The sequence below is a fragment of the Amphiprion ocellaris genome, chromosome 9, assembly GCF_022539595.1.
Source record: "Amphiprion ocellaris isolate individual 3 ecotype Okinawa chromosome 9, ASM2253959v1, whole genome shotgun sequence".
Taxonomy (NCBI): domain Eukaryota; kingdom Metazoa; phylum Chordata; class Actinopteri; family Pomacentridae; genus Amphiprion; species Amphiprion ocellaris.
Window position 1 is genome coordinate 9,597,269 of NC_072774.1, and position 27,915 is coordinate 9,625,183.

Consider the following 27,915-nt stretch of genomic DNA (forward strand, 5'->3'; position numbering starts at 1 on the left):
ATTATTGATTCCTCATGAATAGTTTGCTCTCCTTCCCCTCACTAATTGGCTGCTGATATTAAAGAGAAATGTGCTGCCACATCTCCAGGGAGGAGCACGACTTTAGCCAAATCCTTCCAAATGAGAAACCCGTTCAATTTAGCCTCACTCCCATGACTTTTAATTGGACTTGTAGCCACGACAACGAGAAGAGACATTCAGACAATATACTGAGTATGAGAATATTAGGTTTGGGGAATATTAGCACTGCTGGCCCTTTATGCTGAGGAAGGACTGGCTTTCTGCTAAAATTAAACTGTCTGTCTGTTTCATGTGACATTTTAGGGCTCAGCATGTTTATGTGGAAGGAAAAAGAGACAGAGTCAGTGTTTGAACTGAGTTAATGTTGCCTAAATGAGCACCAGCTAAGGCGAGGTTCGTGCTTGTGTGTATGCGTACATGTGCTTTAATTGCTTCTGACAACTTTGTTTTTGTGTGCACAGCTCCTACGTTTGATTATGGAGACATGCCGTCCCCCCTGAGCGAGACGGAGAGCACAATTACTGTCCTGCTGCGACCTGCCCAAGGCAGAGGAGCACCTGTCAGGTGAGGACGCCATCTCAAATGTTCGAGGGTACTTCAAAAAGTTTTCGGCCTCACCAGTAAACGGCACAGGAGAAAGATTGATTCTGCATTATTTTTATATACAGTCTTCTTTAATTCCTATGCACTTTGTCCAATGATGTTGAAGCCTTGTTATCCCTTCGTGGAAAAAGGTTACGTCCAAATAATCCTCAAAAGCATGCATGATGTCTTCATCACTCTGAAAATGGCAACCACGCAAGTAGGATTTCAGTTTGGGAAACAAATAAAAAATCAGACGGTGCAGTTCGGGTGAGTAAGGTTCATGGACCAACAGTTCAAAGCCACATTTGGTTGCTTATGCCACCTATGCTGTTTGGATAGGTATTTTACAGAGATGAAAATGGTTCAAAGAATCATTATTCCAAAGTAACAACATAAACTCTCTAAACCGTAAACATGTGGCAGATTTAAAGTGACAAACATGGGATTGAAACATAAAGCTAAAGATGGATTATCTGTCTGCTTTATGTGAAGGTAAAGTAGCTGTAGTGAAGTAATTTGTCACTTTATATTTTGGTTTTTGTAATGCTTACACAAGCTAAATTTGTGTTAAGTCACCTTTAGAAGTGTTTTAGATGAATTTTGTCAATTGTGGATGATGCTAGGCTAGGCTATTTGATTGCTTTAAACATATACATTTTTGTGGGCACAGTTATAAGGCATTATAGTATAGAGTTGTGCCCAAAAATAGGAGTCGCACCTCTTGTTTCTGGGGTTGGCTGAGAATTACCCTCGTACATATTGTATATTTTATACACCCAAACATGGGTAAATAAAGGTGCACATCCCCTCTGCATCCAGCACGTACCAGGTGGTGGTCGAGGAGGAAACTGGCAAGAAAGTGAAGCGGGAGCTGGGGCTTCAGGAGTGTTTCCCTTTGCCCATGTCTCACGGCGAGGCCCAGGCCCGAGGCACACCACATTACTACACCGCCGAGCTGCCACCCAGCAGCCTGCCAGAGGCCAGTCCCTTCACCGTGGGCGACAATCACACTTACAACGGCTACTGGAACAGTCCTCTGGACCCCCGCAAGAGCTACCTCGTCTACTTCCAGGCTATGAGCAACTTCCGAGGGGTGAGTGACTGTTACACTCCCACCCGTGGTGCAGCAGATCTGGCAGCACTTCGTCATGTAGCTGGAGGCATTACTATTCAGAGTAATTCTGAGCTCAGTGATGAGTGGTGTTAATGAGTATCTGTATTTACAGTTATAATGCTGTAGCTGATGCTGTAGGACAGTTGGCATTGTCTGGGCTCACAACCCTTGAAAGAGTATTTATGCAGTGAAGGAGGTTGTTGGATGAAAACAATCTGAGCTGGCAATGTAGCTACTTGAAAATTATGAATGTTTATATCCCAGCACTTTGATTCTTTGCAAACAAAGCATTTCTGGAACAGGAATTACTTGCATGCATTACTTACAGCTAGCAAAGCAGTGATTAGCTGGAATTACTCAGAGTAAACAATGTACTTCACTTCGCTCCACTTGTCTTTTGTTTTCTCTCATTTTGTTATTCTGTCTCAGTCCTTTATCCTCTATCTGCGCCTCTCTTTCTTTCTTTCTTTCTTTATGCACATAATCAGTTGCTTATCTGGCTGACCAAGGTAGCACAGACTGAAAGCTTTTAGATGTCTGCTTTCGTATCCACATTGCAAAAACCTGAGTCTTGGTTCTAGGCCTTGTTAATTGAGAAACGGTACGTTACTCCACTCTGCTGTGTTTCCTTTCATTTCCTCGTTCTTGAGCAGACAAAGACCTCCAGTCGTACCCAGAGGATGCCACATTACCTTTCCAAATTCCATTACAGGAAGAGCTGCTACCTGGGTGAGGCAATTACTTAAGGATAATTGGGCACAGGTGCAGATGATCAGAGGTAGAAAGCTGCTGCTTTAGTATCTGCAGACTGTGGCAATGAGGCTGAGAAGGGTTGCCATAGGTAATGCAGCCTTTTGCGATCATCGGCTTGGAATAAATATACGCAAGCTGGGTCACCGTCAGTCACTTCTGCCAGTTGCTGGTTCCTTTCACCCCCTTTATTTTGCATTAGTGTGTCATGAAGTCCCATGCACAAGAGCTGGGTGTCTCATCCCCACCACTAGCATCTTTTTCCAACCCAGTGGACAAACACACGGAGGGAGTGCAGTGTGAGCACTTCACACAACCAGGCTACTAAGAATGGGATTAGATAGGGGAGGCCTGGCTTTACCGGCGGATGGGATTAGGTTTTGTTTTGCCTGGCAGGGGGCCAGCATCCATGACCCACAATGAGGGGAGCACAGTGCCAAATCACACAGCCAACACTGTCCCCGGTCTCTTCAAACACCACTGCCTTCGCCTGGAAATAGACTGTAGTAGCACTGAGAGTTAAAATCTGGGCATTGGTCCTGTCTTAGTCTGTGTTTGTCAGTCTTTGATGGGGAGGGAGCGCTGTGTCCTCTTTTTGAGCACAAGATCTCATCTTCTAACGAAAAATGTCAGCTAAAAAGTGCGTGATATAGCCAAAGTTCAGTTGAGTTCATGAGCAGCATGTTGCTTGGCATATATCTCACACACATCACAGCAGGCAACAAAAGACATGTCACAGCACGGCTATGACAACACGAGGATCACAGCAGTAACAGGAAAAAAGTCTTATATTCGAAATTGTAAAATAAATTTGAGAAAACGTAAAATTGCCTAACGCACCACCAATTATACATCATGACATCTTTGCCTGCTAATGATATTATGAACATTTCACAGTTGTCGTTTTTCACTTCGCACAGTCGACGGTGGTCACATCCAAGTGTTAATGAATCTGTCGATTAATGCCACAAAACAGATGTTCGTGTTTGACTCGTGCCGCCTTTACAGACCAGGAGTGTTTCAGCAAATGTTTTGTGCTATTTCGCGTTGAATCATGTGTGCAATTATGCAGTGTGGGCCTTTTTACATTTTAACGCTGTGCTCACACTGTCACAAAATTGTGGGCCAAGAGAGAGAATTTTAGCATTCTAAATTTGACTTTGTACAGAAGCATAAAGGCATTCAGCATATGCATGTACTGAGGGGTATTTTTGTGGTGGTTTTTGTATTCAGGAGAGGGAAGCATAATTACCTTATGGCCACTCATTTTTAGCAGAAGAAAGAAAATCCCATACCTGGCAGTCAAAGCTGTTCTCTCCTAAGAATGCGACATGAGAAAAGTCACACGTTTGCCTGGATGAAACTGTTGTTGATAAAGTTGTCGTGTTTGGCAATCATTTATGGTGTTTGTGCCTTTAACTCTTTATAAAAAGGCAAACAGAACTGTCAGCCTCCTTATTTTGTCATTTAATTGCGCACCTCATTAAATCAGGCTCTGTGTGGTCTGTTTAAGTTTGTGTTTGCAGAGGGACAACATTGCACCTAATCCCTCTACAACAGTGGCAGTGTCAGGAATAGTTTGAACAGTATATGGGACCCCCGATATTTGGCATTTACCCATGCTAATTATCTGGAGAGTGACTGTCAAGCTTCTGTAATTGTTTTGATTGATCCATCTAAGGAGCTACTTGAAAGCCTGTGTATCCAGACTGTAGCTTTGCTGGCCGCAGCATTTACATTTATAACATCTACACTTAGATCCCCCAACTTAACACACACAAACACTATAAATCCTTGAGTGCACGCCGCAGAGCCCCCGTATTGCATTTTGGCGTTTGTGTATTGTATTTGGAGTTGCCAGGAACCACCAGCCCCTCTGGTGTGACTGGCACCACACGGAAAGGCATGTGATGTGTCTTCCACAATCTGGAGTGTGCCAATTAACTCTTCTGCTGAGCTGGTAACACAATAATTCGGATGTGCACGTTATAGAATGCGCTTTCATCCATCACAACAGCTTGTGTCATGTGCAGTAAATAGATGTAAATGCATCTGTCTTAATTTGTCAAAGCTTGTAATGATTGAATGATTTCAAATGCTTTCTCCATAAAGGAGGTTGGTTCGGATGAATCAGCTTTTTTTTGACGGAAAATGTTTTATGTAATTGAGTCAGTCCCTGGAAAGCTCAAAGTCACCAGTCAGCATTTCTACAGACACATACAGTAGAATTGAACCAGGGCTGCACTTTTAGATAATTTGATTAATGATTTTTAATTAAAACAAATGGAAAATCAGTAACATTTGAAGTAAATTGTGTTATGCTGTACAGAAATGCAGCAAGCCCTGCATGGTTTACCCCGCCTGAAGTCCAGTGTCAACTGGGATAAACTCCAGCCCCCTGTGACCCCCTGCAGGATAATGTTGTTATAGTTAATGGGTGGATGGAAGCACATCAATAAAAATTAAATCACACAGATATTACTTCTCAGTTTAAAGTGCAGCTTTACCTTAAAATGCACATTTCAGAAAATAGAGCAGCCTTTGCTTTGAAGGGCTACTGTACACCAACCCGCTACAACATGAAAACCACAGACAGATAAAGTGAAAGACAGTGAGTGTTTTGTTAGAATGGCATCTCCCAAAGAGGTGAGATGTATCACACAGCAAGTGAACAGTCGGTTCTTGAGGTTGATGTGTTGGAAGAAGGAAAAGTGGAGGATCTGAGTGACTCTGACAAACTGTTTTGGCCAGATGACTGGGTCAGAGCAGCTTTAAAACAACAAGTCTTAAGAGGTGATTCCTGTCTGCCGTGGTTGTCAAGGTACTACAACCAGTGAACCACCATCAGGGTCATGGGTGTCCAAGATTCACTAATGCACTTAAATTAATTAAAGGCTGATCCTTGTGGTCTGATCCTGTAGAGGAGCTAAATAAACTGCTGATGCTGCGATGACAGAAAGGTGTCACATATCCATTGCTAGACCACTGAGTAATGGGAGAAGGTGGCCTGATTTGGCGAATCACATTTTCTTAGACATGACGTAGATGAACAAGGGTGTTTTTGTGGTTAACTGGGGATGAGATGGCAGTAGGATACACGAAGTGAAGAGGCAGTGTGATGCTCTGGGAGATGTTCAGCTGGAAAACTTTCAGTCCTGGCATTCATGCATATAGTACTTTTAAACATACACTGATCAACCACCGTCATGACCACTGACAAGTGAAGTGAATAACATCAGTCATCTTCTTATAATGCTATGTTCTGCTGGGAAACTTTGAGTCCTGACATTCATGTGGATGTTTGACATGTACCACCCACCTAAACATTGCAGGTCAAGAACCCCCCCAAACCCCCCACCCCTATGGTAAGAGCAGTCCTTGATATCAGTTGCCACTCTCAGCAGGACAATGCGCCCGACACAGTGCAAAAACTGCTCAGGAGTGGCCAGGCAACATGGCAGAGCCTCAGGTGTTCACCTGGGTTCCACCTGGATTCCCATGATCCAAATCTTATTGAGCATCTATGGGATGTGCCAGGATGATCTCGGTAGGTCCCACCCTGCAACCCACCATCCCAGTGCCTTCAGGACATCCTCAGAGGTCCTGTGTCCAATGCCCCACTGGGTCAGAGGAGTTTTAGCAGCATGAAGGGGACCAACACAATATTAGGAAGGTGGTCATGATGTTTTGCCTGATCGGTGTGCCAACAACCTAATATATGTTGCAGACCCCTTCATTGGCAGTGGTAATGCTTGATGGCAGTGGCCTCTTTCAGCAGGTTAATGCTGCCTGCCGCACTGTAAACATTGTTCAGGAATGGATTGAGCAACTTTTCGAGCAGTTTAGAGTGGTGTGGGTTGGCCTCAGACTTCCACAGATGCCCATCTGACCGAGCATCTGTGGGATGTGCTGACAAGAAAGATCTTTACAACTTGGATTTCCCCAAGAGGAGTTGTGAACTGATTTGACCTTGTTTCACCTCCCGACAATCGGATGAAAAATCTGGTCTAAAATGAGTTTAAACCAATGTTCAGCCCCAATTATTTGGTATGGTGAGGGGTTTACAAATCCAGTCTCAAAACTCCAGAACATCAGGGTCAGCCCAATTAATATCAAACATGTTTGATATTTACAAGTTTAGAACAGGATTGGTATGATTATTACAGAGGTGCCTAGAGCAGTGGACACTGTTGCCAACCAACACCAAATATTCTACGGGAGATACAGCTATTAAAACTAAAATTTCACATCCAGTTCTGACTGACAAATAGATATACAGTGTTGACCGCATATCCCCAACAATCCAGATGTGTTCAGCTTTCTGCTTTAGTTTATTCTACATGCATTACGGCAAGTTGTCGCTCCACTGTCTCCTTGTTGTTTCATCATATTAGGTAATAATGATATGCTGCAGGATGTGATGACCCTTAATTTTTAATTCTTGTAGTGTGAGCATGTCTGAAATTAGAGAGGAGACCATCTGTGAAGCTTCTCTTTATGTGAATGGTGCAACCTGATATAAAAGTCTGTTAGGATTTTTAAAACTCCTGTAGTATCAGCTCAGCCTTACAGGACTTAAAGGATCTGCTTCTCACATCTCGGTGCCTGATACCAAAGGAGAATTTTGGAGGTGTTGTAGAGTTCATGCCTCGAGAAGGATTTTTACAATATTATTATGATTAAACTGGTGGTTTTAATGTTGTGTCTGATTGCTGTTTATAACTGTATTCCTGTGCTTTGATATACCAGTTTTCCCGACACTTTAATAGTACAGACAATATAAAACAAATGCATTTTCCTCAAGACTTTTACAGTGTTTGCTGTTGTACTATAAATAAAATTTATTTTCTGACAACCTTGGAATTCATATGCAGTTAAATGCATTCCTTCTGCCTTTCACTGAAAGTGTGACTCGTGTTGGGGAAATGACAGTGTCTAACAGACAGCATGTTTGTCTGTGGTTTATTTCTATATTTTCAGATCAAACCGTCAAGTTAAAAACTTGTTTAAGTGTCTGTCAGCTTGAAATGGATTTTCAGTTTAAAAAAGCAATTTAACCGGAGTTTGAGGAAAGCGCTTTTTTGATGATTTCCAAATAGGCAAATTTGCATAATTGTCCCATAATGCCTGAATTAGCATCTGTAAATCTTAATTTGATAATACATCTCCTCCATGAGGTGGCAGGATGGAATTGGATTGCAGTCCTGGATCTCATTAGTGCTGTTTGACAAAGGTCCTTTTCATAACACTGAGATGTCATCAGATGAAATTTGAATAAAATTAATTCTTTTTTATAGTGGTGCACTGGTCTGAAACCCTCCTCTTAATTATGCTCTCTCCCTTTCAACTTTCATCTTTTCTCCTTCAGCGAGAATCTCTAATCTCCTTTTCACACACTTCACCACAGCTCTCAGATTTTAGATTTTTCTTTCTCTCATGCCGTCAGTATGACTCTTAACTCGGAGGTAATTTGTCCTTTGACTGAGTCATTTTTTTCCTTTTAGTTTATCTTTGCCATAAAGAGAATTACACATTCTTTTGAGAAGAACAGAGCAACCCACTCATGTTTAGTAATTTGAATTTTCAATCAGATGGTAGAAACAATAATGCTTGAAGACGTGGAAATGCTTATCTGACGAATAAATATTATGTTTGGGCATTCATTTGTGTGCTTTTTTCTGTGTGTAATCACATTTTCAGCGTGACATATTTATATGTGTATATATGAACTAGTATATGTACATGTCTTGGCTCAGTATTTCATGTCTTCCTCTTTTCTGCTATCATATTTCTTTTTTGCACAATGCAAAGCGGCATTTTCGTCTCTGATGTCTGTGTTTTCTTTCTCTTTCAGGAATCCAGAATAAACTGCATTCGCATTGCTCGCAAAGGTAATTTAACATGAATATTTCTCCACCTGCACAGACAGTGACCTTGAATAAATTTCCCTGCCTCATTTCTGAACCCTTCCCAGCACTGGGCACTTTCTCATTAGATAACAAAGATAAGAAATTTAAGAGGGTGGCCGCGATGTTTTCCTTTCCTCTGCACTGTACCACTGTTCACATCATCTCTGTCTGGTATAAAGGTGGAGATCTGGACAAATTTTCTCTGACTGTCCTGGTTGTTTAGCAGTGGGCCTCAGAGAAAAGGGCAACAGGCAGGGAAGGATTAGAGGTCAGGCTTTCATCCTGTTTGTTTGGGGGCTGATGCTGGGAGACACTATATCAAAGACAGACTCTTTGTTCTCATCGGCAGCCCACCAGACAGCTACATCTGAGGGCTTTGACCTCAGCACCGTCCAGAAGGGTCCTCCAGATCAAAACTTCCAGATGGAGCTAGCATGGCCTATCAGTATGAGAAAACCCGGCCCCCCCTCCTCGGTCGTACCTCAGCTTTTGGATTCAAAGGGACATGAAAAGGGCAGAGAAATTGACTCTAAGTCCGGATGGCAGGAGAGCCTCCTCAGCTGTAGTACACTGTCAGATCATGGTGAATAAAAGCCGTGTATTTATAGTTATCATAGCACCGCAACAGTAAGCGGAGCCTTGCAAGTAAATTGACTTGGCGGGGTGTCTTTTTTTGGTGAAGGCCTCTTTTTGTGAGTGAATAATGAAAGATGAGGCTCTCCTCAAGCATAAAGCCAAAAGGCAAGGCCAGCCATTTCAGCTCCACTTCTCACTCCATCTGCCCCACACAGCCCGGTTGGGCATTGATTAATTACGCTTTCTCACAGCCATGGCCCTTACACAGTGCTTACCTCCTTGCTTTGGCGCTAAACAAAAGAAAGAAATGCACAATGGAGCTCCAATAGTTACATCAAGATAAGAAATATGAAAGCATGCTATTAACAATGAAATGAAAATGGAGAGAACGGAAGGGAAAAGAGGGGTTAAATTCACCAGCCAGCCTTACATCAACACCTCATGCAAGGTGATGTAACTAAGTGGGGGAAAAATGGATAGGAAAAAAAATTTGAGGTGATTTTCAATTTCAAGGTGCGACAGGTCAGAGGTTTTTTGTTGCTGTTTGTGATCTCCATGATCCCTGTACCATTAACATAGCCTCTGCATCATCGGGTTCTAAGCCGTTATTATCATGCAGCCCATCACAGGCAAAGTGGAGGCAAATGATTCTGGCTCGGATAACAAAGCTGGAGATTACATTTCAACTTCCAGGTGACAGTTTAATTAAGGATCCCCTGGCAGGCTCAACACAACAATAGACTTCCATTTCTCCTCTAAGTGCCAATTTCCACCATCGGGCAGCTGGCAGGTGCATGGATTCATGTGGAAATCTATTTTATGCTCGTGTTTGGCTTAATAGAAATTTCGAGGCTAAATGTGGCAAAACCGCCTTATCTGTCCAAAACGTCAGAAAACTGAAATGGATTTCTCACCTCCTCATCTACATTTTTTGAAGCCAGTAAAGAGTACGAAGTATTTCACCTGAATGTAATTGTAAACGAAGTTGCGGCATAAAATAAACAGCGAGTTTGTGACTGAGGCTGTTTTTTTTTTTTCTTGAATTGAGCACCTCTGGACAGGGTGGAATTTTCCTCACAGACACAAAGGCGTCTTTGGATGACAGTGCGTCCCTGTGTGTGAATGGAAACCACCAAAAAATCATCTTTGATTCACTGTCTGACTAAAACCTCTCCTACCACTACTGCAAACTAAAGTATACCTGTCAGATGTGATGCCTATAAACAGCACACACAGAGAAGTGACATTTTCACAACATGTTATATACAGATAGCAGCACAAAATCAACGTCCACAGTGGTTTCAGAAGGAACAGTTCCATTTTTAATATCAAGCCAGTGACTAATTCCTTCATTCAGATATGCCAGACACTCATCATTGATTAAAAACCCTGCCAAATAATGACATTATATTGTACCGTACTACTTTCATCTTTATTTGGCACGGGGCTTCTAAAGCAGCCATAAAGTGCCTATGGGCTGCAGATAGTTGAGCTAAAACACGGCTGTGTTTTCATTTTCCCTGCCCCAGATCTGATTTTTTTTTCCCCCAGCAGGCTACAAGATAGAACTCTATCCCCAGGCCTGCTCTGACTTTCTCTTCGCTCTCCAGATAGTTTGTGCTGTTCCAATAAGCTCAGAAGGGCTGGTTTCAGGGCTGTCAAAGCCTGGAGGACAGGCTGACACACAGGGAAAAAAAAAAAAAAAAACTAGATCAGTGGGCCTCTAGAACAAGACAAAGAAAGGCCCTCTGCTCAGCACCATTTACATAAGTATGAAGCTTTATGTCAGAGAAATGAATAACCTGCTATTATGATAACGACCTTTCCAGTAGCTCACAGACACCAGGGCACCTTGAGATTATACTGTAGCACTGTGTGGATGATTCCGATTGGGAAAAAATGTAATACTTCATCCATTATTGATTAGACAGGCACCTCACAGGTTTATTGTACGTACCACAGCATAAAGATGTATAATTTCAATCAGAAGGTGTCAATATTTTTTATAGTAATGTCCCTGTGCAACTTTAAAGACCAACAATAGATTGAAGAACATTGCCTTTTTTTTACGTGGCTAATGAATCTTAGCAAATGAGCTTCTCTGCCTTACTCTGCCACATTTGCAACTCTTGTGAAAATTATCTTTCCATGCACTAATTCACTGTTAATATTCCCATAAAAGAAATGTCAGTTGTAGTAATAATAAAAGTCATGAGCAGCTGAAAATCTCTCGTTTGTCATGTGCAAGTTGCCATTGTGCATCACTGTGGATTGCAGGTTTATTGCTTTGGACAACATGGACAATTGCTGTCTGCCTCGCTCAAGGGATCTCCTCTTTTATTTGCATGTCTTCCTTCATTTTTGCCACTCATTTGAAACAGAATTGGATCAGAGGATCTTCTCAGAGTAGTTAGTGTGATGGGATAACTTTGTGTATTTTCATGAAAGAGGTCTACATTCTGTGTGCATGAATGATAACGCCTTCAAAGCTGTGAATTTCCCACTCCTATCATCAGGCTTTCACACTCTGTTATTAATCTTTTTTTTTCTGCACCTTTATTCCTTTAACTCTCCTAACCCCAAGTAGTTCCTGGGGATTTTTGTGCTCCTGTCACATTTTCACTTATTTTCCTCTGCAATATGAAGTCCTGCACCTTTATGGAAACAGCACAACCTTTGAAAAATGTCTTCCATAGAATATAACAAAGTTAAACTGCCATAAGTCATCAGTAAAAAGAGAAAATCAAAGTTTGGATAATTTATTTTACAATAATTGAAAAAACTGGAATGAATGGGTACAATTTTCCAGGTTTCCACAGGTGTTATCAATAGTGGGAAAAGAAATGATGTCTCTACATACAACAGATATTTCATTACTTGCATTTTTAATTTGCTTCAATACTTGTCGCCTCTCTTCTCTGTATACACAGCCTGCAGTTCAGCTGAAAAGTATCAGAATTTTTGTATATATTTGTCAAAGTTGGAGTGCCGAAGAGTGCAAGCTTTTTACAGAATCTGGTTTAGATAGTTTCTATTTGCTGATTTATATATTTAGAAGGAAGTGGAACAGTTTTCCAAGTTTCCACAGGTGTTACTAATTCTGGAAAAAGAAATGGTGGCTCTACATATAAAGCATTTTTCTTTTTTTAACATTTTTAATTTGCTTTCATAACTGTTACTTGTCTACTTGCTTATTTGTATAAACAGAATTGTTGGTCAGTGGAGTGCAAGATTCTACAGAATCTGGTTCAGACAGTTCCTGAATTAGGCATTTAGGATGAAGTGATTTTGATTAAATATCCCAATTTTCAACTTAGATTTGGTTAAGTGTCAAATGAGTGGTTCAAGGACCATCAAAAAGTTGAAAATCCATTCATGTTCTTCCTTTTTTACAGTCTCTGATAAATGCTGTAATTTGGACAACTTTTAAAAAGATAACATGCTTTCCAGACCCAGCAGCAGTTTTACAGCTCAAAATGTTAAGTACAATATTTGCGTTATGCCTCTTCTAATGTGACTGTGTTCTGTGTTGTCGTTTCTAGCGGCCTGCAAAGATCACCGCAAAGCTCTGGAGGTGTCCCAGCACTCTGAGGAGATGGGGCTGATTCTCGGCGTGTGCGCTGGAGGTCTGGTGGTCCTCATCCTCCTGCTGGGTGCCGTCATCATCATCATTAAGAAAGGGTAAACAGCTCCTGATAACCGCTCGCTACAAAACATGCCTCATTACTCACAATCGCACCACATCTCCCACATTGCGTTTTTTTCCGCCCCTTTATGTTTTGTTTGGAACAGTTCAGTGATCAGTTTTTATACTTGCTGAACTTTTCGAAAAGGTCACGCTTGTTTGGGGGAAGATGCTGGACCAACAGCCAGTGCTACGTTGTTTTCCTTCCCTTATGGTGCACCAGAGGGACCAAACAACTCTCATCTGCAGTGCCTATCTGAGTGTGAAGTATTTAATTAAAGACGGATGCAATTCAATTAGACACTTAATTAGACACACCAAGCAGAGGCCTGACCCTTAAATGAGATGCTAATTGGGAGGGAAAAGGTGTGCTTTTAGAGATTATTAGCCAATGATCCCACAGGTTTGCAGAAAATCATCAGCACCTATGGCTCCGCAGTTATTTAGCTGTAGTGCTCCCCGAGTTAAAGTCTCAAATTGAGCTTAACCTGCCTCACTTTAGTAAGACATATTAAAATCTAAAGAAGCTGACATGCCAAATGGGGAGTTAGTCAGAGTTCCACTGATCATTATTTAAATTGCTGATGCAGCGTTCGGGGTAATATTGAATCATGTTGATTGTGAAAGTCACCATGGCTCGGCACATTAGCCCGGGTTTCCTCTCCTAAGCCACCGTGAATTTCGCTCTTAGAGAATTGATTGCTAAATTTGCTGTGACAGGAAGCCACATGGTCTAGTCCTTGAAGTGTAACACTGAGACATATTCGATTGAAAGAAACGCACATTTTTCTGCCTCGCTGTGGTTTGGTCTGTCAGCACCTGCTTGATACGCTCGCATGTGTCATATGGCCGCCTGCACAGCCCAACTCATGAGAGGATGGTTCTCATTTTCACTGTAATCAATGCATTCTGCCCTCAGCTGACATTGCTTTCATCTCACATCTCTTCTTTTTCTTGATTTTTTTTTTCTTCTTCTCCTGCACTCTTGCCAGAAGGGACTACTACTCTTATTATCCGTAAGTGACGCCACCTGTTTGCTTCTCCATCGTTGTTGATCCATCATACACATGCTTGTGCTCTGGCTGTCAGTCATGAATTATACAGGAAAAACAATAAAGCACATTTCTCTCTCAATCTATTATTTCTCATCCTTTTTTCTTTTTAACTTCATGGTATTCTTTACTAAACATGACTTCATATTTTCTCCTTTTATTTCTCTCTGTTCTAGTCTCACCTGTGTGTCAATTATCTATTAACAGGAAACCGGTGAACATGAATAAGACACCCATTACCTACCGACAAGAGAAGAGCCACATGGGCTCCATGGAGCGCAGTTTCACAGATCAGAGCACCCTACAGGAGGATGAAAGAATGGCGCTTTCCTTCATGGATGCACATACTTGTGGCACACGAGGTAAGACAAAAGTACTATGACTACTAACACATGTACAGTACAGTGTCCACAAGATTAGCATAGCTGCACAATGACGCCCACCATCCTTTACTTTGTTGTCTTGCCAGCTGTCGCTCATCCACTCCATAAATGTTTCAATCAGTTTCAGAAATAATTATCATGTTGTGTGAAAAATATTCCTCAGTAAGACTTACTGTCAGCTATTCACTGCCTGCAGCTGTTGCAAAAAAAATCTCACAAGATTGCCAAAAAGAGGCAGAAGTGAAGAAACATAGTAAAATATATATAAAGATAAGAGAAGATAAATTTTATTAATCCCTCACCAGGGAACTTTACATTACAGTAGCTAGATACAGATGAGGCGTCAAAGACGCAGGGCAAGATTCTAAAAGTACAATGAGGCTAAAAGTAAAAAAATAGAATAAAGGCTATATACAAGGCTTTGTGAATTTACATACGGATGTGTACAGATATACCTGGTGAATATGCATATTTTATATATACACATGTGGCTTGATGAATTTACATATGAATAAGTACATGAATGACGTGATAAATTTACATATGGAATAGATATCTACTGATATTGCAAGATGGATAATGTGCCCAGCATTTCTCTTATTGCAGTCAGAATATTAAGAGAAAAGACCTGCGTAGAGATGATGTTATTGCACATGAAGTAGTGTAAAATTACAGTGTTATATTGAATACATGATTTGTAATTCTTGTCTCTACTCCACTGCTTTATAATAATGCACATGTCACAGAGGAGGAAGGACAAAGGTGTTGACTGATCTTTTTGGCACATTATCTGAGACAAGTAATTTCATAATCTATCTAACATAGGCTGTGCTGTATGTATTAATATTGGCATGCAAAGTGCCATTGTGTGATGCTAACATAGGTAACATATGGGTGTCATCACAGATTAACATGCAAGTGCTGCAAAAGTTCAGTAATGTTTTATATCTTTACCATAAATTCTCCAAATTCTCACTGAAACCTGCAAATGTGTGTTTCAGGTGACGCTCGTAGTTCGGTGAATGAGGCCAGCAGCCTGCTGGGAGGCTCCCCGAGGCACCAGTGTGGACGGAAAGGCTCGCCCTACCACACCGGACAGCTGCACCCCGCCGTCCGAGTGGCCGACCTCCTGCAGCACATCAACCAGATGAAGACCGCCGAGGGCTACGGCTTCAAACAGGAATACGAGGTGAAAAGCGCCGTTGCACTCTTTCCTTACACTCTGACATTAGTAGACAGCACAGACAGCTATTACTCGTCCACTCTGATAACATGAAATGAACAGCGTATTAAGTATTGCTGCTGCTGCACTCGTGTGGAGTGCTGCGGGCAATTACAGAAGAGGGCTGTATAACTGTGAGAAAACGTGTACAACATCTGTATTCACACCGTGATTGTTTCTCAAATAATCAGTTTTCATTGTGAATTCAGCAGCATGTAAATGTAATTGGTCCATTCGCCCTTAACATACAGCAACTGAGAGAACCAAAGGCAAAGACACCGAACTCCAACCTTATACATAATTCAACGTAGCAATTTGAAGCTTTTTCACCTTTTACTTTAGTTTTCTTTGTTCTGTAATTCAGATTTTTATTGAATTTTCAAAGAGAGAGAAAAAATGTGGATTACTTACAAAATTGTGAAGGTGTGTGACTTTCCTTTGGAATATTCAGGTGATCCGAGGTGTGATTCTCTGAAACTGCACAGGTTGAAAAGCTTGCAATTTTTTCTAATTTGTAAGTATTTCTAAGTTTCTGTTGATAATTTCTATCTGCATAAAGCATAACATTACCATATTTATTCAGATCTCTAATGTACGTAAGCCACTGTTACCAAAAGAAACTTGTACCATAGTGAAGCTTCTGTACGTAATATGACAACTTAGAGTTAAGGGCATTTCGTCTATGCCAAATTTTGATTTATAGTGAATTTTTATTTTATACAATTTTTTCTGGTTGGAAACAATTTTGAGGTTTGTTTATTTATCTCTCTAAACTAAAAATGCCACATCATGTCCAAAATTAGTCATTTCAAAGTTTTGGGGGGAAAAAAAATGCAACTTCTGTACCATTCCAGGTGGTCCTGGTAATTTGTAACATGTTCTAGAACACTTTAATACACCATAAATTTTGAAATTCTGTAGTCACATTTAAGTCAGTGGCTAAAATCAGAGGGCACAGTGAGCTTGCTATTATAGTCCATTGTGCATTGTAACTGCTTAGATGTGGAAAGGCTATAGAGTCATATTCAAGTATTTTTGAGTGCCTGTGCAAAGCAGAGTCAGAAAGTACAAGAGGTTCCACACTGAAAAATCACAAATGGCACGGTAGGAACACAAAAATGACGTCTACACTGGCAATAATGGTAGTGAGAGAGGCCAAGAAGAATCCAAGGATCACCACTAAGGTCATCCTGATGAATCTGAGCTATTCTGGTCGCAGCATCTCCAGACAGACATTGTCTGTATTGACGCTGGTGTCATGGATCAAGAAAGACTTCACTTCCCCTAGACAGACACACAAAAGCTGGACAAAAGACGAAAAAGCTTTTGGTCGCCAGTATGGTCGAGATGAGATGAAAATAGAGCTTTTGGACCCTGAATAGTGGCTTTCGTTTGCCAAAAACAAGGAGAAGCGGTAAGCCCCAAGAACATCATCCCCATAATGGTGAGGTGTTTTTCAGCCAATAAACCAGGCAACCCTGTTAAACGAAACAGCGTCATGAGAAAAGGAAAAGATTCTGGAGGAAATCGTCAGGCAGTCTTCACAAAAACCTGGGCAGCATTGGAGTTTCCAATGAGAGGATGGTCTGAAACATGTAAAAACCAAGGTGGACAAGAAATAATTAACAGAAAACAATTTCAGCACGTTTCTATCTATCTGCTCTCTTTTCCATCTAATATTTTGTCACTTTAGCCATCCCAAATGATAGGCTATAGAATCTGGAATGGTAGACTGAGTCCTTGCTTCTTCTCAGATGCACATCGTTTGCGTAATCTATCCCTGGGTTTCTTTCCTTTCCATTAAAACTGATAAACTATATCATTATACATCTTAAAGACATCAGTTAGTTTCATAATTGGCAACATCGTTTACTTTTAATGCAGAAAATGAGTACGTTTTCTCCACTATATGTAACCTATTGAAGGTTTTTCAGTGGTTTTTCTACCAAGGTTGCAAGAGATGTTTCAGAATCTTAGTTCTCATGGTCTCATGGTGAGAGAAATGTTTCCTGCATTTTCTATAGTGTTGTGCCATCAGTGAAGAGAAGTGTCATACTCAGACAGTTGTGACAGAAGTACTTTCGATGTGTGGAGCACCAAAGAAGTGCCATTGACATTGAGTCAAAGGCGCTCAAACATCAAGCAGCTCCGCCTACTTTTCTCAATGATGGGCCAAGGTAACTGTCTTCATTGAAACTGGAGGCCGTGGTATGTGACTAATGGGTACATTTGTTGTTATCTATACAATGAATAACTCGACTAATGCATTAAACTGGAGAGCTGTAGTTAATACATCCATGCATCCGAGACCGCTGAACTGCATTTTCATTCACGCTTTGAAAAAAAAAGGATTTTCATGTAGAGCCCAAACATATCTTCTCACAGAAAGAACTGTGATGTTCTAGGAAAGACTTGCAGTTTGAAAGAGCCACAGAATCCGAGGCATAATTCAGAGACAGGACTTTCACGCCTTTTACTTTCAGTATTTACTTGCAGTTAGGTAACCACATGGTTAGATTTAGAAAAATACCATGTTTTGGTTGACACTTTCAAAGTGATAACTACATGTTAGACACTTTGTTAAACTGAGGCACCAAAATTACATGGTTAGGTGTTGGAAAACATTACAATTTTGCTTAAATACAACCATTTAGTATCCTGTTTGAAGCTTCTGCTCTATTTTCTGGGTTCCGTAGTTAAGGAGTCCCACTTGATCTAATATGTGGTTTGTTGGCTGAAAAGGAGCAACTGCAAAGGGTTAAAGTCACAGCAGAAAGCTTCCTCTGAGGATTGTCCAGGTGCTTCCACAGCAGCCGGAGGGTATCACCTCTTGGACATGTCCTAGTTCCACCCCGAAGCCTTCCTGAGCAGGACTGGTTGACCTTAATTGGCAGCACGGTTAGTGCTGCAGGCCTTGCTCAAAGATATTGAGAGATTCTGAGTTTGTATTCTAAGAAGGAGCCCACGGTGGCAGAAACTAATGCCAAACCGCGTATATACAAAACCTTCAATATTCAGGTCATTATTTCTTGTCTTATCCAGATGATGTTATGATAAAATGTCTAAATTGAGATTGTTTGGTTTTTTCTGTTGGATGGTAGTCAACAGTAAGAAGGTTCATATGCAGGTATTACATGTTGCGGATAACTGCTAGCTTCAAAAGGCCATGTTAGTTAGGAATGTTCCTGTGAGTGGTGTGGGAGGCCATCAATCTGACATCACCGTCCTCACCACCTACTGAAATTAATTACCAAGGTTAAGAAGGCATCTGGATCACACCAATGCTGTGCACATGAATAAATCATCCTCATTTGGGCCCAGAGAAGACCTCTGTCGTGACGACGGGCCTGATGAGGTTAAATGCTTCCAGCTCTACCTCGTGAGTCTCCTGTCCGCTGCTAACAGATTGTAGCCAAGGGAGGAAGGGGCAGTCTGGGAAGGGAAGGAAGATGAAAAGCCACAGAGGGACAAATGTGCGAGAAGAAAGCTCTTGGCTCCTATTCCCTCTAACCTCCAAATAACCATTCCCTGTAGCAATGTTTATCTCCCTCTGCAATATACGCTGCAATGTAAATGCACCATAATTTGCAGAAGTCGTCGTCACACAGTGCTGCAAATCATTTCTTTGGCAGATCACTGCTTGGTTCGGCTTATTTTCTTTTTCGCACTGTAGAGGTTTAGTCCTTGACTGAACGGTGAGCACAGACATGCTTCTTATGCTGAACGCTGCTCCTGCTGTCGCTGCAGCCTCTCTCTGGCGGTGGCTATCTCTAGTCGTGTGATTCAGGCTACATAATGAAGGTCCCAGATCTCTGAATACCTCTCCCTGGTGGAACGATTGCAGCTGAGAGTAGAGCTCACACCCTGGGGAGAAGTCCATCTCTGTCACATGCGGCCTATGGCATTCATGAAAAAGAGAAAACATCTTTTGTCTGTGGTTCATGGTTTTCCCCTCTGGAACTCTGCTTGTAGACTCATTAAACTGTCCCTCACGGGCAAAACACACTCCACTCTAAAAATCAATGCACACCTCTTTGGGTGTTTGTGTGTGTGTTTTTTCTTTTCCCCCTCTGTGGTAAGAGTATGTGTTTTGATGGAGTGTCTCTCTCTATTATGAAGGAAAATGATGAGGAGTATCAAATTACACTCCCTTGGCAGGTATAGCTTTTTATTTCCCTGAGGACTACATGTGTTCTGTAAAAACATTGATCAAGAATTTACAGTGAGTTGTAAAGGGACTTATATGTGCAGCAGCCGCTGTCATATTCCCAGCGCAGAAAATTACGAGTAAACAACGGCGGAGCTTTACTGGAGAACTCAAAACTTTCATTATACCACTTTGCACCTTGAGGCTTAAGTTAGCAAGGATGATGGACTCATTGAAACGCTGATTCAAAGTTTAGCCGCCGTAGGGGCTTACTGAATTACTGAGCTTATTTTGAAGAACACCAGCTACCTCGTGCCATTTTTGGTAGCATCTGTCCGGCTTGTTTATTCTCTTTTTTTTTGGCAAGAATATTGTGTTCTAGAAGTTATTTTGGACATCTCTGATTGGATTTTGAGTGAATGTAGACGGGGGATTATGAATCTCATTGCAGAAAAATTCATAATTCATAGGCATCCTACTTATTTTGATAGGGGGGGATGCCTGGTTGAAGTGAGGTAGAATAACTGAGAGAAACCGAGGACAGCACCTTACTGAGGGAAAAAACTAATAATGCACAAAATGAGATCTAGTCAGATGTTGATAGAACATAGTGATGTTACATTTTAAAAAAGTGATTTTAAAGTGTAATACTGTCAATGGTTCACGACTGAACCTGTGTCATAATCTCATTTTACTCATTTTAAATGATCCTCTTAACCAACCCACCCAACTGATCCTTGCCAGTGAAGGTTTCTAATCAATCCTCCACTGGTCTGTGTTGTTTTTCTTCAGCATACTGCAGTTTTCTTGCAGTTTTCCTTCCTGTGTGTTTGCCCTCTTTTGCTTCTGTCTCGAGGGCCGAGCTGAGAAGTGGTGGGAGACAAACAGAGAGGGGTCTAGTGTCCAAAATATACAGGAGGGAGGAGAAAAAACGAGAAGGAAGAGGTCGACAGAGAGAGAAGTGATGAAGAGAAATAGAAGAAGGTAATGAGATTCAGGGACAAAGACAGACTCGCAAAGGGAGCGCATGAAAAGAGGAGGAAGAAGTGAGGAGGAGGATGTAATCCCAGGCAGGATTTTGCTGGTTCTTGGCTCTCTGCGGGGGGAAACTGCGTTGTAATCCTCTGCTCAGCATGCAGACTTGGGCAGAGTTTCATCAAATTCCTCTAGTGGCTGAGAACCGCTGGGGGTATTCTGGTATGGAGATATATATATATATATATATATATATATATATATATGTATATATATGTATGTATGTGTGTGTGTGTTTTGTTCGCACATCTGAAGGGTCTTTCTGCAGGCTTAATTTGGCCCCAGGATGAATAAAGACGACTTGTGAGAGTAAACGCCTGATAGTGCGTCCATGCAGACAGGCGGGATGATGATGGGGAATGAGGAGGTGTGCTATAATTCAGCCCAGCAGATTTCCAGGAGGCAGGTGGGAGACAGATCCTTTGCCTTCAGCTCAGCCCACTGTGATTGGTATATACACATATTTAGTCAGGATTTAATGTCATATTGTGGCAATTTCAGTTCACAGCTCATTTTATGAGGCACACCTGTGAAATGTCATGAAATCCAATACGGCAGTTCCATTATTAATTCTGCTGTGACTCAGTTTTTACATTTCTAGATTTTTGTTGACGTTGTCTGTTGACAGTGTTGCTAATATTTTGTCCATGCTATTGACATACATTGGGGGGGGGGCAGATTATCAGAAACGCCTTTAATCCTCTGAAGCACCAGCAGGTTTAAAAGGAATTTTATGTTTCACAAAAAAAAAAAAAAAAATTATATCATTTTACGTAGCCAGAAAATTCAATTAAAAAGCATAAGAATCATGAAATTTTTTGACTTCTCCACAGCTCTGGAGCTACTCATCTGTGATGTGTCATTTTGTCATAAAACTTAGCAAAAAATTTCAAGTTGAAAATGTGATATTTCATCAAAATCACTTTTTTAAAATTAATAATACAAGACTATTAAGAACATTCTGTTCTTTAGCATCATAAAATTCCCACTGCACTCTTCACTGCAATAATGAAGCGATTAGTGACTCAGCTGCTACAGCCATGCAACAAAAATTCAGACTTTTTAGCTGGAGTGGGCTAAAATACAGGCTGTAATTGTAAAATATCTATAGTTACAGTTCTAACTTTATTAAACTGCACAAAAGACATTTTTCAGGTCTCTCTACTCTCCATTAGCTTTTGTCGTGCAAATATGAAAATAAACAGACATTATTTGGGGTTCAGAGGGTTAATTATAATGCAGTCCAATACACCATCACCACCCAATGTCACCTCAACAATTAACATGAGGTGGATTTATCACCTTTTGGACAATGTCAACAATAACTGAAAATGTATAATCCTTTTAAAAGCAGCATTAATGGCAGAGGTGTGCATTAGATCAACATTAACATTTTTCTCATGTGAGAGTATTTAGGTGTTTTTTTTCTCCTTGTTTGTGTACTTGCAGAGCAGTTAAGCTTAAAATGATAATGGTGGCACATTCAATAACTGTAATATTTGTCTCTCTCATTGTCACAGATTTATCACTTGATACTCTCACTAACACACTGAATTTAAAGCCAGTTACACATTTTAAGTGCTGAGAGGCTTTAACAAGAATAGCTGCATGTGAGGTCAGTGACTCATGAGGCTCTGGAATCAGACAAGCACTACATGCCGCTGTTTTCTTTAATTACACATCATGCATGAAGCACCAACTCTCTGGTGAATACAGCAGCTTTTGATCTAAGCCTCGGAGCCCTGATGATGGCTCTTAATGTGCTAAACACAAATCGTAATTTTCCTTTTTCACCCAGATAAACAAAAGAAAATATGTGCTGATTCTTTCCTGAGATGTCTGAATGGTTCATACAGAGAGACCATGTGCCTGTAATCTTCAACAAGTGTGTCTTTATCTCTGCAGAGCTTCTTTGATGGCTGGGACTGCACGAAGAAGAAGGACAAAACCAAAGGAAGGCATGACACCTTGCTGGGATGTAAGGAATCACGAAACATTTAATCCTGAACACGTGAGACGTTGTGACAGCTTTGTATTTCATCATCGCCTTTGCTCTTTTCATTTTTATCCGTCTCAGATGACCGCCACAGAGTGAAGCTCCACCCTCTCCTGGGAGACCCCAACTCAGACTACATTAACGCAAACTACATCGACGTGAGTCTAATCCTGTTTTTTCCTGCCTGTGTTCGATATGGGATATAAATAGCTTCTGCTGAGTCTCTCACGCCCTGCAAAGCCACAGTCCATCTCTCTCATTCCTGTAAGCCCACCAGTCTGCTGCCCCACTTTCACCTGGAAGTCTTCATCCAATCAGACACCCTTTCCCGGCAGTGTTTTGCCAGATGCCACGGTTGTCAATTGCACCGGATCCCTGACCCAGACTCCCTCTGCTATCACTGTTATTAAAAACAGAGTGGAATAAATGCATTTAATGCCTTTGCAGAGGAGATGAACCTTTGTGTAAGATGCAACAAATCCCCCTAAATTAAATAGACATCATTGCTGTAATTCAATCTGTGGATGGGCCAGGCGGAGATGATCCTTTCCACCGTTCACCTTAACTGTCACACACATGCAGTAACATTCTCACTGCTCATACAAAATACATGTATATGTTGCTAATGTGTCACACACTATCTCATTCATGCGTGTTCTCATTCATAAGACCTAGTAGAGGCCGCTCAGAAAGAGAAGTTTCCACTGAAAGCGTTCAGCCAAGATTATAGAAAAAAACGTGTCCTACGAACAGAAACCTCTATCTCCATTCTCTGTGAATTGTCTGTCACAGTCCTTAGTTGTTATTCTCTGTTCATCCGAGTAATGTCAAGGGAAGTCTGGCAATCTAGTGTGATTTCTTTATCTCACAAGATTTATTTTGCACCCCCCTCGTTGGGACTACTGTAAAGTAAATATGCCACTTTGCTGGAAGCTGAGGCGATGTATTCCTACTTTTGTTTGAGCTTGATAAGAGGCTGAAAGATCCGGTCTCCGTCAAAAAGGACCTTTTTTGAAAAATAGCTGCAGTGTTTTATTCTGTGAAAAAAAATAACTAGGTACACATGTTGATTTAGGGTGCATTCCTCCTTTTTGGCCAAATTGTATCATCAAAATGCTTGACGCTGCTGAGCTTTTTTCCCTCTCTTCTGTTTCTCTGTAGAGAAAGGGCAGCGGTGAGATGCTTTTAGAGAAATCATTACAAAGAGAGGGCATTAACAACCTGGCCTGATGTTAGTCTGTAGATATTGGGAGGGTCTCCATTAGCGTTTAGGGCACTGAGGTGCAGGCATTAGAGTAAAAAACCACTCAGCAGCCACTACAGTGTCAGTGTCAGGGATGTTACTCCCTGACAAGGATGACCTGGCAAGCTGAATTGTAACTACTTAACCACGGCGGAGCATATTTTGGACAGCCTGTGATTATTTCAGCAGAGGTTAAATGTAAAAGTTTTTCCTCCCTCTGAAACGTTATTGCACTCTCACAAAGTGCAAGCTCTCTGGTTCCTCTTTTCATGTCATTTAATGCCTGGTTATTTGCTTTTGTTGTAGTGTGTGTTGCTTGAAGAGGTGCAGAACTTTGCATATGTTAATAGTCTGCTGCACTTATAGTAAATGGAAAGCAGTGCGGTGCATCATAGCTGCTGCTGATTTACATTTTGTTTGCATCGAGGGAGCATCCGGGTCTTTTTGACAGGTGTAGCAAGGACACACAATCAAAGACATAGACACAGTAGCAATATCTTACTGTGTCTGATATTATAGGCGCTAAAAAAATCTGTTTTCTAGATCAGGGTCAAACTATTAGTTGTGAATTTCTCCTTGAACAATCTATTAGTCTTTGGTTGGTGGTGGTGGTGTTGAAGTTGGTCGTGTTTAGGGGGAAAAGGGTAATTTAGTGTGGCATTTGAACATTTGAATCTGAAGGCACATGCAAATTTGGTGTGACTGATTTGTACTGTGCCCGAGTATGATTTTACTCCTAGCTGACTTCCTTGCCGGCCACCGTTTAACATTAATGTTCTGTACCAGAGTACATACTACATACGTAACCTATAAATGTGAACTGGACTTTCTCACTTTAAGGAAATTTGCAGGAAGAGTGCAATAGCCAAAAAGATGTCCAGCTTTTGGGTTTGCTTTGTGCAGATCACTGTCCATGTACATTACTCTGGCCCTGCCCAACGGCTCCTGCTCAAGCCATACACTGTTGATAAACTCACTTTTCTAGGCATTAGAAAGGTTTATAAATATGAAACCTTAAAAAAATATTTTTTAAAAATGCAGTAGGTTCATTTATAATGGTGTCTATTGGCATTTTTTTTCTTAGAATACTACAAGAGAACATTGGGACAAAAGAGTTGCATGGCTGAGTGGTGGCACTGTTTCCAGCCCGTTTAATGCTTCAATAGGCTTAAGACTACAAGTTTCAAAATGAAAAGAGTATAGAGTTACAGATCTCTGCTTGAGGCTCGTGGCTCGAGGCTACATCAGTAGAATCTAATATAGCACACCCCGTTCTCTGAGCCGACTGTCAGCAATCGAGATACATTGTGGGTAATGTAGGATTTGACAAGGGAGAGGAATGCGTGGAATCAAAAAGACAATATCTTGGCTTCTGCTGCATCATATTTGATCTCCCTTTTTTAACTCTGCATCTCGAGTCTGACAATGTCATAAGAGCGTAATGTAGAATCGGTAGAGTAGCCTTTTAAGATTAGAAACAAACATTTTGGGGGCTTTTAAGTGTAACTACTTACTTTGCTCTAAAAATTGCTTGTCACACTTTGTTACCCAGCTCATAAACAAGCCCAGATTATGTAGTGCATCCTTCCAAGAGTGTTGCGATGCAACATGCAATGAAAAGGCTTTTGGCATCATTTTAAAACAGTGAGCTAGCCTCATTTTCTGATTAGCAGTATAATGGATGTGTGAGACTCTGTAAATAGATGCAAATTAAACAGTAAAGAAAACGAGAATTCATTTTTCTTTCCAAAAAGCAATGACCTGAGGTCATAAATTCACACAAAATGAGCGCACAAACACATAAGGCTCAGTGCTGCTGTGCTTATGGAAACATATATGCACACACAAACACAGACCTCCCACCTGTCTGCAACGATAATTCCTAAAGCTTCTTTCATTAACTAGCCTATATGTCTTCTTTTTCTACTTCCCACCCCACTTCCTCGACCTTGGACCCTGTAGATTCGGATTAACAGGGAAGTAAGTACTTAACTGCTCGTTCTTCTGCCTGCCATCGCTCTATTTTTCCTCTTCCCTCCTTCCTGTCTCCTCCCACTGCCCTCTTCTCTTTTCACTGTCCTCTATCCACAAATGCTCAAAGGTCAGAGTATTTTTCAGGTCTGTGCACATTTGACAAAACAGATTTAAAAAAAAAAAGAAAAAAGAAACAAGCCCATTTAGCTAATGATTTTAAACGAACACAAGGAGATGTGTCCTCTCCGGATAAAGGACCCTGCTGTCTATATTAGTTCTCATAAGTGGCCAAGAATCAGGAAGTTTAGTTGCTATGGCAACCGTTCTTAAGTGGAGGAGTGGCGGCATTCATGCTGATAGAATTTGGCCAGGGCCTGAGGAATTGTGGATAGCAGGCCTCACAGCACTGGTCATCCATCTCCATTCCAAACATGTCCACGTTTATCTGACTGGATGCAATTCAGTTTAGCAATCCATCAGCAACGTGGACGGACTCGACATATTCGGAAGATGCCCTCTGCAAAAAGAGATTTAAAAAAACTCTTATCAACATGGATTGCTGCATGATTTGATGAGAGCCGGTGGGCTTGAGAGTTTGTTCCGATCATTCCAGAGCTGCCTTCGCCGCTCCACAGCCATGTTAGTCATGTAACTGCTGCATCAATTATCCTTCCAGCTGCTCTTCTCAACAAACAGTGAACCACAACATCCATTTGGTTTCCTGGGCGATGTTTTCATAGAGTCTCAGGAAACAGGTGTCTCCTTTACTTAGGCAGGTTTACTAAGCTGTACTTACTTTTCAAGGAGGACTTCCTTTGAACAGTTTGCTCATCCTGAAAGTGCTTCAAAGTCCCTCAGGTGGTCTTTGTCGTGTTTATCCCCCTCAAGGCTGTAGAGGTGACATCTCATTCATATTCACCCCATTCTACCATATGAAATTGTCTGTCATCTGTATCAAAAGTTGCCACAACCTTTGATATGAAGGTTTTCAGAATACTTTGCTGTACATATCAGATTTTTCTCTTGAAGGTTGTTTATGTACATGCATTTATGTGAAACCTGTGCAAGGCGTCAGGCCACTTGTTTGACTTGAATTTCACGTTTTCAGAAAAAAAAATGTGCTTTTGGTTTGCCATATCATCATCTCAGATATAGCAGATATTGCATTTTCAATGAAAACTGATTTTTGTCTTATGAGACTCTGAGAGACGGCGATGGATAAATAAATCGGACACCTGAAATTAAAAAGTGTGCACCTTTAGTTTCTTTATCGTATCTTTATTAAACTGTCACGGGGATTCAGGTATTGTTCGCTCAGCTCGCCTGATGTGCTGTAAGAATTCATCAGCTCAGCATTCTGTATTTACCATGTGTTGCCTCGACTGCTCCAAACTCTCTGTGGAATCGCTGATGGCTAAGACATGGTCTGGACTCGAATTATACAGGATGCTCGTTCATAGAATTTACAAGAATGGGTCAGTAGGAGAGCAGTATAGAGGGGAGGGAGGGGAGGAAGAGGGTGAGACAGAGAGACACCCTCCCCATACAGCTGTGCCTGAGGCGCAGATGGCTTACTCAGCATGTCATCCCTCTTCTCTCTTTCAGGGCTACCATCGATCCAACCACTTCATCGCCACTCAGGGTGAGTATCCCAGCAAGGCTATAGTGTGTATTAGTGTGTGTGTGAACTCTGTATGGTGAGCACCTTTTGTCACGGTGTAATAAATTGAAGATGATCCAACCAATGAGCCTATTCACGCACAGTCCCTTGCCAACAAACCATCACCTCTCCCGAACCCAAAGGTGACGGCTTGACTATCAACCCCCGAATCCTGTGTTGGCGATGTCAGTGAATTAATCATGAGAAGAGCCTGAATAATTAAACGTGTTCATTATAGCTTCTCAATCTCTGTGACATGTGGAGCGATGTGTTCATTGTCACAGAGAGAACCTTTAGTTCACTCTCCATCGCCCAAACACAAAGTCGCATCTGACGGACAGTTGAGCTCCACATTTGTGAGTGTTTAAGAATTCTTTTTTCGAAACCCTGTGGAGGGTGCTGTTCCAGGGAGCTTCCAATGCAGAGTCACTCGGTCTCCTCATCTGCTTATCTTACACTCGCACCACCTCTCCCCTCCTGTTAGAGGCACATGAAACTTGCATGAAAAAGAAAAAAAACAATGTCAGCTGCTACTTTTTTTTTGTCTTTCTGAGTATTTCTTT

General features: G+C 41.3%; 1 protein-coding gene across 4 annotated transcripts in view; it reads left to right on the forward strand.

Moving 5' to 3' along the window:
• ptprub (protein tyrosine phosphatase receptor type Ub) overlaps positions 1-27,915 on the forward strand; it is a 199,682-nt gene that overhangs the window by 152,423 nt on the left and 19,344 nt on the right. Inside the window, exons 11-21 of one of the 4 annotated variants that reach the window (XM_055013822.1) lie at positions 483-585; positions 1,426-1,699; positions 8,325-8,361; positions 12,498-12,636; positions 13,633-13,656; positions 13,900-14,054; positions 15,077-15,264; positions 22,385-22,457; positions 22,557-22,633; positions 25,681-25,698; positions 27,298-27,334. In XM_055013822.1, coding sequence (XP_054869797.1) covers positions 483-585; positions 1,426-1,699; positions 8,325-8,361; positions 12,498-12,636; positions 13,633-13,656; positions 13,900-14,054; positions 15,077-15,264; positions 22,385-22,457; positions 22,557-22,633; positions 25,681-25,698; positions 27,298-27,334 — 1,125 coding nt within the window. The remainder of the gene's footprint in view (positions 1-482; positions 586-1,425; positions 1,700-8,324; positions 8,362-12,497; positions 12,637-13,632; positions 13,657-13,899; positions 14,055-15,076; positions 15,265-22,384; positions 22,458-22,556; positions 22,634-25,680; positions 25,699-27,297; positions 27,335-27,915) is intronic. The other 3 variants (XM_055013823.1, XM_055013824.1, XM_055013825.1) reach the window with 3 other exon arrangements.